Source organism: Brassica oleracea, chromosome C8 (genome assembly GCF_000695525.1).
Source record: "Brassica oleracea var. oleracea cultivar TO1000 chromosome C8, BOL, whole genome shotgun sequence".
Lineage (NCBI taxonomy): Eukaryota > Viridiplantae > Streptophyta > Magnoliopsida > Brassicales > Brassicaceae > Brassica > Brassica oleracea.
In genome coordinates this window covers 24,298,835-24,309,203 of record NC_027755.1, presented here as the reverse complement: position 1 = coordinate 24,309,203, position 10,369 = coordinate 24,298,835, and the positions used below count along the sequence as shown (strand labels likewise).

The following is a 10,369-nucleotide window of genomic DNA, read 5'->3' as shown; positions in this document are numbered from 1 at the left end:
GTTCATTCGCGGTAAGGATCAAGATGTGGGCTGGACGATCCATACGGCCCAAATTCGCGAGAACTGAAGGTCTCCTGATTTGCAAATTGCATAACTCCCACATCTGAACTCCGTTTGATCTCATTCTTCTTCGAGGAGCTCCGTAATTGAGTTGAGAACATTCTCCAAGTGATTTCATGCGAAGAGGACTCGTTTGTTGGAAGATATGAGTCAAACAATGAACATATATCATTACTGCTTTCCATGATCAAGCCATGCATGTCTGTTTTGTCCGGTGCGCTACTCAAGGGCGCATCATACACCCTCCTCATTAGGGTGAGATCATCAACCGGCTCGCCATCATTTTCTTCCGTCTCAATCTCCGCATCACTCTCTTCCCCTATTAAAAAAAAAGATCAATTACTTATGTGCATTCTCTCTTTTACTTCAAGTAGACAATCTGAATATACAAACAAGCTAACCATCGAGGAAAGCAACTAAAAGATGGTTTTACCTGGTTGTTGGTTTCTGTAGCGTTGTATGCACATAGTCTTGAAACTGGTTTCTTGCTGATCTCTTTTGAAAAACAGAACCTCTCTTTTGCATCCCCTGGTCAAAACTATTCTCATGCGCAGCCGTTTCACTGGCTGTGCTTCTGGTTTGCATTGGTCTCTCCTCTGCTTTTCTCCAGTACTTGTGACTTAAGAACTCTGCACCAGGTAGTTTTGAACAACTCTCTCCTCCACAGCTACTAGTCTTAGGTACTCTCCCGTTTGAAACCGCAAGATCGCATGATATTTCATCCAAAGCCATCTCTAGACCGCTTACACGAGACTCCAGAGACTGGATCCCACTCTGTGAGCTTCCCATAAATTTCTACATCCAAAAGTATTTCAGTGAGGTTTGACCCATCTATAACATTCCTAAACCAAACATTTTATCTACATTTAAAGACCAATTATGTATACCTGAAGTAGGTCTAAAAGACTGGACTGCTGGTTCTCAATCATAGCAAGCTGCTCGCGTATCAAAGAAAGTTCCTCACTATCTTTCCTGCTCTCATCAACACCATCTTTACCATTCTTGACAAGAGAATCACAAGAATCATCACCATCGTCGCTGCATGGTGCCACCCTAGAACCAGACCTCAAACCACAATCAAAGCCACCTACTTTCTTATCTTCCCGGCCCTTCTCAGAGATTGTATGTTTGATTATATCTGGTCCCCCTGACTTCACCTGCTCCTCCTCCCTAGAAGCTACTGACACGGTCACGTTCCTTCTTGGAAGATTCTCCTTTTGTTGTCTACTTGCTACATATGATCTATTCACAGGCAAAGATGGTGACCTCTTGATCATACGCGTTGACTTCTTTAGTCTTGAAGACTTGACACCAACGTCAAGGGAAGATGTACATGGAGATAACAAGGCTTCGTCTACATCATTGGCCACTTCTTTCCACTGACTCAATGCTCTATTCATAGTCTCTCTCACACTCTTCACCTTATCAAACCTTCTGCTTTCAAGAGCCGCCGTGCAATCTTTCTTGTATTCCCACGCCAACTCCTCCTCGGCCGCCGCGACTCTACTCAACCCCTCCGCAGCGGATTTCCTCGCCGCCCAATCTTCACTGCTCAGAAAGTCTATCAAAACCGGAACTAACCAATCCAAAACCGGTTTACTTCCCGCGCCACCCGCGGTGATGATACTACCCGATCTTGGGAAGAGACTTCCTCAACTGCTCCGGCTCAGGATCCGCCGCAGCTTCCACCGACGCCGCCAAACACACCGCCGCTCCGGTCTGCACGTTCGAGTCGCCTTCCTGGATCAGCGTCTCGATAAGCGGTTTCGCGACGGAGGCGAACGGTTGCCTCGTGACGTGAGCGGATATATCGGCGGTAGCGGCGGCGCAGGCGGAGCGAACGGAGGAGTCGGGGTCTCTGAGACGGCGGATGATGGTGGAGACCATCTTAGAGAGGTGAGGAGAGAGAGACTCGCCGTGGTGGCGAGACATGAGCGATAAAACGGCGACAGAGTGTTTCCGCACCGGAGATTTAGAGGAGGAGTCGGTGGTGTGGATGCAGCTGAGGAAAGAAGAAAAGGAGTCGTGAGTTAGGTTTCTGGCGATGGAGTCGAGCTCCGCCGCGGCGAGAGCTAACGTGTCGCGGTCAGCGAGCTTGTTGAGGCAAGCGATGACTCGTTGCTTCAGGTCAGGAGACGACGGGGAGTGAGAACTCGGCGATGAGGAAGACGCCGGAGATAATGAAACCGGCGGACTCGCCGGGAATCGTCCGTGAAGAGACATGTTTCCTCTGTTTTTGAGTCTCCGGTTTGAGATTTCTGAAGAACGTGTTAATATGGCGGCAGATAAAACTCCGGTTGGGTAATGTGTTTTTTTTAAATACTAACTTAGAGAGAGATGTCAATAAATAATTAGATAATATTTTATTATAAGATTAATACTAACAATAATAACAAATAATCTTTATAAATCTAAATTGGATTTGAAGAAATCCTCATTGGTGTGTTTTCTTACAGATAATAGTGTAGGTCAGAAAGATTCTGTCCTTTTTGATGTCGTGTTAAATCCTTACAAAAAGTAAACAATAATATATATATATGTAATGTTTACAAATTCGAATGAAATGTTGGCGAAAACAAAATCAATGATTTTGATTCAACAATAGCAAATGCATTACTACCAATACGCCTGGGCATTTTAACCTCGATCCAAAAATCCGAACCGAAACCGACCAAAAAATACTTCATCTGGAACTGAACCGAAAATTTACAAGTACTTTTTAGATCTAAATTTCTTTTACCCGAAAAAACCGGAATCGAAAGAAACCGATCCGAATAGATCCGGACCCGAAAAACCCGGACCCGAAAAACCCGACCCGAATAGACCCGACATGATAAGAACCGATTTGTACCCGACTTAAAAACATGTATATTTAAAACTATAATTTTTTGTGTTCTATTTTATATATAATATTTTATGATTTAGTTGAAATATCTTTTGTTAACAACATTTGTTATTATTTTATAACATTTTTAAGGAATATGAAGCTTTAAAATGTAAAATTTAGAGTTTAAAAATGTTTTATTTTAATTATTAATAGTTTCATTTAAGTTATTTAGTACAATTTTAGATATATATGACAAATATCGACTAAATTTGATGGCGTTGGGTATGCCATGTCTTTTTTAGATCTTAAATATCTGAACCCGACCCAGACCCGATATGGACCCGAAAAATTACGGGAATTTTAGTTATAGACCCGAACCAATCCGGACCCGAAAAAAACCGATCCGAATCCAATCCAAAAATTTCTAAGTATTTATTGGGTCTAAATATTTAGGACCCGAAAGATCCGGATCCGAAAGGAACCGGCCTGAATCCGAAAGGAATCGGTCCGAACCCGACCCGAAGAACCAACGCCTAGGCCTAATTACCAATACCTAATAATTATTTTAGATTACGACAAGAAATTTAAATTAAATAAAAAAACTGACAGGCAATGGAACATATTCTAACGGGCGAACCTTTGAACAGTTCCAAGATTACGGAAATATATTAATTAATTAAGTGAATAAGACAAATTGAATATGATATGTTGTAATGTTGTGCTCTATAATTCTGTTTGACATTTGACTTGTTCAGAGTATCAATGATGCTCTCTTATCAGAGATATTAATCATCATATTTCTGTTTTTTCAACTAAAATGGCCATGATTATTTAATTTAACATATGATGTAACAACGAAAAAGCTATTTAGTTTTGTATTGTGTAATGGATTAATGATCTAATTACGTTATTATATGATTTTGAATAATCAATTTGGTAAAATAAATGGTAAGAAACAAGAGTGGGAATAAAAGTAAATACGAAGAGAAAGATGGAGAGAAACATTAAGGGAAATCATGTGAAGGGAGATGGAGAGAGCAGGCAGCTTGGGCAGACGAGCACGTGACTTGATTACACTGAGAGAGTATGGAGGAACAAAGGAATGATCACTTTCATTACGTTTTAATATGTTGGGAAAATACACATCCCATGTGACTTTTTTTCGTCCGACCATTGTTTAATTCGTTATGGTTTCACTCTTTCTGGCCTTTTCTCGCCCCTCGACTTGTTGTTTTCATTTTTGATTTTGTTGATATTCGGTAGAGCTAAACCGAACTGATATAAGATCGTACTTGATAGTATCAAACCGGTCGGTTCCGAGAGAAACGTACTTAGTGCTATAAAGTGGACTAGCCAGAAAGTGGCAATAGTCGGAAAGTATTTCAAACTCGGATTAGGCCGCGTGGAAGTTCAATATTTTATAATATTAAACATTAAATCATCCAAATACTTGAGCAATGATGGCTCAGCTAATTAAGGTGGCAGGGGGTATAACACACTTTTGTTTCTATTACGACGACATGTAATTAAGTTAAGGTCAAAAGCATCCATCAGTGCTCCAATGTCTTTTTCTTCCTGGACTCTTTTGAAATGTGGAACCATTCAAGCTTGTTCACTTACAGATAAATCAAACATATAATACACATGGCTTGTAACAAAAATTGCGCTATTGTAAAATTTTGTTATAGATTTAAAGCCACGTTACTTACGTCATTTCAATTATCATTCTTATAAATATCATCAAATTACGTTTATTATTTGTCATATAAAAATGTTATGCTTGCCAATATATATGAAATTGATGATAAGACTATACTTTTTTTGTAACATGATGATAAGACTACATAAGTACATAACTAATGATCAGACTGTAAAGGTTCAAGAAACTCAGAGTATGCACCATTCGAAAGAAACGAAACAGCTATGGTATTAATTGTTGCAACGTTTCATACATTTTCGAAACACTAATTAAATAATTATAATCATCTATCCTCAAAAGTAATTTATCTTGCAAACTTATAAGATGCGGGAACAGAAAAATGGGCAGAGGGCAAAAGAGGAGTTTCGTTTTGATCGACGATGGTTGGTGTTGATGTTAGTAATGTTATTTGACTAAGTTGCGAAGCTAAACTACAAATAAAAATACAAGCTGGGAAAGATAAGAGAAGAGCTTTCACATGGACATAGCTCAAATATGGACAACAGACTCCCACAATTTTATACTTATTTCTCATAACTTTGCATCTATGTTTTCCTTGCTAGGGAACACTTGCACATGTCCATATTTCTTCTTGCATTAAAAAAAATAAAATTGAGAAATTATCTTTTTTTGGATGAATGATGCATGCATCTTCCAATGGAATTGTGTTGTGGACGATTTAATAGAGTTTGGTTCATGTACAAGGAATCGTCCATGTGTTGATTGTGTTGTCCCATTATGATCCCAAAGACCAAATCTGTATAGCGTGTGCCCCAATAAGCTTATCTACTTGATGCAAATACGTAAGAGGAACTACACAAATGTTATGTACTTTTTCATCGGAAATCAATAAAATAAAATGAAAAATATAACCAAAGTTTGATTATTGGAATATAACCATTTAAAATTATGCAAATACTCGTAGACAGTTATAATTCGATATATTTATATTATTATGAAGTAATTATTTATGTAACCTATGCAATTTCTTAATATGCAGACATCTATAAATCTATCGCAGGCGACACATTCAATTACTTTGTCTTAGTGATTAGTTCAATCATATGGAGACTGGATGGCATGTTCGATTGTATGTGTTCATAATTTATGTTCTCAAGATTATTATTACCGTCAGATCACATGTATTTATGCAACAATTCAATTCTTTGTTGTACACATTTGTATTATTTATACCTTTTCTTTTGTCAATGTATATCAAGCAAAAATTACAAAGTTTGGTTGATGATCACCTAAGTGTTATGTTATTAATATTATTTTTTTGGCTACTGAGAATATTGAATTGGTTGAAAGTATAACGAGTGTGGTTATGCAAATTGTGAATTGTCCAAAGCCTTGTTTGGACTTGTGTTATTATCATCTGTAAACATTAGATCAAGAATCAATCATAAGCGTTTTCACATGGAAGTTGCTCTTCCATCATAGCTGAATTTTGGATCTATATATGAAAACATATACATATTTTAAAATTTAACTAAACAAAAATTAATTAATTTAACAAATATATGTGAATTAATATTTTTTATATCTATTGATCGACATTTCGTAAATTTCTTTACAAACAGATACATGTACATCGGCTAAATTCATAGTATTACATCTTAAATATGGTTTGGTTGACGTTTAGATATTAGAAATGCTGGCACTCAACTTAAAGTATGATTTATATGTATTAATTTTTCAAGTTTTTCGTTCAGTTCTTGTATTTTCTTATAATATTCTGTCAACCTGGCCCATCAATAAAACATCTAAGGTATTAATCATTGAATCATTAATTGATAATCATTACTAATCAATAATCATAATTAATAACACGATTGGATTCAAGAAAAAGGTATAAAAACTAAAAATAGATATTCGTTTTAAGGTTTTTGAACACCGATTAAAGAATTACAAAATTTAATCAATCTTTCTCGTTTGTATAAAAACAACAATAAGTACATATAATTCAACCAATAAAAAATCATACTGCAGAATACAAATAGTTGAAAACATAAAACTGTATTTACATTTTACATGAAAAATTGAAAACATCACTTAAACTGAAACAATTTTTTTCTCTTAAAACATCACTTAAATTGATACGAAGGAATTAATATTAATGAAATGAGAACACAAGTAGGTAGCTCTTTATATATAGCACACAATTGCCAACCTAACCAACTCGAGCTTTCAAAAGGATGAATAATCGAATTGGGTTTGAATATTGATTCCAGATGTTGGGGGTGTAAATATCAAACTAAGAGTAATATTGAAACTTACTCTTCCTCAGTTTTTATTGTTTTTTGGTCAGATTCTTCACATCTCCCTCTTCATCTATTCAACATTTTATCTATATTTTTAATTTTATTTCACGTTTTTCTTCTACTTCTTGTAACCCTGGTCTATCTTGCGCATGGTTCAGCTAAGTGATGGTAGGTGATAACATCAACCATGAATCTAGACTGTATCCATTTCATTTGAATCTGATACATGTGGCATTATTATTCAAGATAGAGAGGATCCCATATGTTGGGAAGTGTTGAAGATATAATTTTCTGAGATGTTTTGATGTAGTTTCTGACATACTACAGGAGGTTGTCAAGACGTTGAGTTATAAAGTTGCTTACAAGGAGGTTGTCTACTGTGATTGCATGTGTAAGTTGGACTTGAAAAAGGAAAGAGAATATCTTGTTAAAGACAAATGACGTTTCCATTAAATTAAATGGTTTTACTTGAGAGGAAGTGTTACTTGCAAAGGAATATGAAGTTTCCTTACATGATAATAGAAGTTCATTAAAATGCATTTAACGAACTTTGAGAAAAAGTTTATGGTTATTATATAAGGAGGGAGTGAGGGACGTGCCTTATGAGAAGACTAGCACCCAAAGATTAAAGAGAAAAAGAGTATTCATTGTGAGGTTCCATTGTGTTATTGTCGAGTGTTGACGTTGGTGTTGATGTTGGTGTTGACGGAGTGTTCCTTTGTACTTGGTGTTGTGACGTTGGTGTTGACGTTGCGTGTGGCGGATTTGTCTGTTGTGTTGTGGTGACCAAGCTGTGCGTTGGTGTTGACGTGTTCGTTGGTATCTTTGATGTGCGTTAGGTATTGACGTACTCGGTGACGTACTTGGTGACGTACTTTCAGAGATTTGGAGGTTGAAGTCTAGACTTAGGGGAAGTGTAGATCAGAATTAGGTTATCCTGATAAAGTCTTAACTCTGGAGGAGTTTAGCTTAAGGTTAGTTTACCTTGAAGAGTTCATGCTATAGAAGAAAGCGGTGATTCAAGAGGCTTATGCTTGTATTACGCGTTTGTGAATTGATTGTAATTTGCTTTTTCATTCTAGTGAATTCGAATTCTGGACGAGGTCCCAGAGAGTAAAAAACGAATCCCGTTAATAAACTTTGTGTGTTTTACTTTCTGTTATATTTATTTCTGATTCAACCGCACTTACAAGTCCCACCATCTAAGAGGGAAGTTGTGGTTTGGGGTCACGCTGGGGAGATATTACATCAGTTTCTAACTGGACAAACGTTTGGATCTGACACTTTTTGGCGCGACATAGCAATTTTATTCAACGACATAGCACGTTTATTCAACGATTTAGACATTGAGTGTATATGTTGTCAAAAAAAGAGAGAGAAAGTGAATGTAAAGATATGGCTAGACATTTTATCCTTTAAATTTGATTCGACTCGTTATTCGTTCGGTTCGATCCGAAATTTCTGGATATCCGTAAACTTCCGAAGCAAGGCAAATACTAAAAATCAATATCCGTTAAAATCGAAACAAATCACAAATATCAAAATTTTGGGAAGCGGATATCCGCTCCGATCCGGAAATATATAAATACATGTACATCTTGATAATACTTGATGTTTTAAATGTATAAGTTTATATAATTATTATTATAACTTATGATTTGACAAATTCTATTCACATTATTACTTATATAAAAGTATTATATAAAAAAAAGAGAAAAAAATGTATAAAACAATTATAACTTTTTTTTTAAGTTTTGTGTTATTATAACTGTTAACTAAGTTTAAAATTTACAAAGTATGTAGTTTCACTATTTTTTTAGTTTTTATTTTATATATCATACAAAAATATATATTAAAAAAATAAATGTGTATTGAATTTTTAAGATTATTTGTATTAATCAAAGCGGATGAGATATCCGTAAGTATTCGTAAATATTCGCAAATATCTATTTATTTTCCGGATATCCGTTTTTCCGGATATACGTATTTTTCCGAAGCAAAGCAAATCGAAAAATTAGTTATTCGTAACATACGAAGCAAATCACAAATATCTTCAAAAACCCGGATATCCGATCCGTGTCCGGCCTACATCCTATCATAAAACCAAAATGGAATTTTTGTTTATGATAACATCTGCTTTGAGTCTTTGACGTACTATATTTCTGGAATTTGAATAATAGTTCCACAAAGGATGATTAAACATGTTAAAAACTTGTTGTATGTTTGAGCAACAGAGTACTATTATGTCTATATTCATTGTTTTCTCACTATAGTTCTGAACTTCAAATAGCGATTCTACATGTGACAGGATGAGTAGATATGTTAAGAATTTGTTGGATGTTCGACTGGAGGGTGAGTATGCTGCGGAAACAAACAAACAATATCTATGTCTGCATGTGTAAAGAATAGACCGACCATAACTTGCTTTCTCGTTTTCCAACACCGCATAAAAGTTTACGTGTTACATGTGATATTGATATACGCCTATACCAAACCAAAAAAAAATAGTATGAATCTACATAGGAATAGAATGAAAATACTTTTCTTATTTCAACATTATTATACAAAATGGAATTTATTTGATAAACAAATAAACTCACAAACCATATATTTTCTGGTTAAAAAGAACGATACATATATTTTTCATTATGTATCATGAGAATGCATCACTATCGCAGGTTTCTTGATAAGTTTCTCATAAACAAATAATGAAAAATAATTTCGAAAAGATATAAACAAAATACAAGAAACTTTCTCAACCGAGAAACTTTGAACAAAATTTTAGATAACCTTATACAACTTGTGCTTTTCTATTAGTTCAATTTTCTTGAAAAAAGTTTGAAAAAAAAAAGTAAATTGTATTATTGTTATACTATTGAAAAAATATTTTAAAACTTATACCATTAAAGATGCTCCAAATGTGTATAATACACTTTGTAAGAAAGTTATTTCTGTTAGTAATTATTTATTTTATTATATTTCTTTTAAAATAAATAAAAATTCTTAGTCGGTAAATCCGTATAATTCGGAAGAAAAAAAAACATGACGAACTTATTTTATTTTTGAAGATAAAATTCCTTCCAACGTGATTCAAACTTGTGCAATTTTCATCATGTTTTTAGGTTAGCCAAGTGTAATTTTTATAAGACCATAGTTTTAATTAAGACTCGAGCGTCATGAGTCAAAGACACATGGGAGGCTCATAATGTTTGTTAAACTTTCATTGAAGTTAATCAAAATCAAATAATCTATTGAAATTAAACATAATAAATGAAAATGATTAACATAATATTAGACCAAAACGACTTTCGGTTTAGATTTGGTATACAAAATCCCAAACCAAAAATACATGATCTGAAGTTCTTAACTTTCGTTGGTAGTTCATTAAATAAATAAAATACACTAATTGTGTAATCAACAAAATACCAAAAAAAAAACCCTACCCTGTAATACAAAAACTTATATAAAGGTCATTGTATTCGAGAAATCTCTCCAATCTTCAAACTGGTCTCAGAATTT

General features: G+C 34.8%; 1 protein-coding gene across 1 annotated transcript; it reads right to left on the bottom strand.

Annotated features, from left to right (window-relative positions):
* Positions 1-192: 192 nt before the first annotated feature.
* On the bottom strand, positions 193-2,410 carry LOC106312084 (microtubule-associated protein TORTIFOLIA1-like). The gene is given in 4 exon segments (XM_013749466.1): positions 193-379; positions 494-855; positions 948-1,682; positions 1,684-2,410. Coding segments are annotated over 4 exon segments (1,710 nt in total). The 5' UTR covers positions 2,284-2,410; the 3' UTR covers positions 193-366.
* Between the last annotated feature and the right edge of the window lie 7,959 nt (positions 2,411-10,369).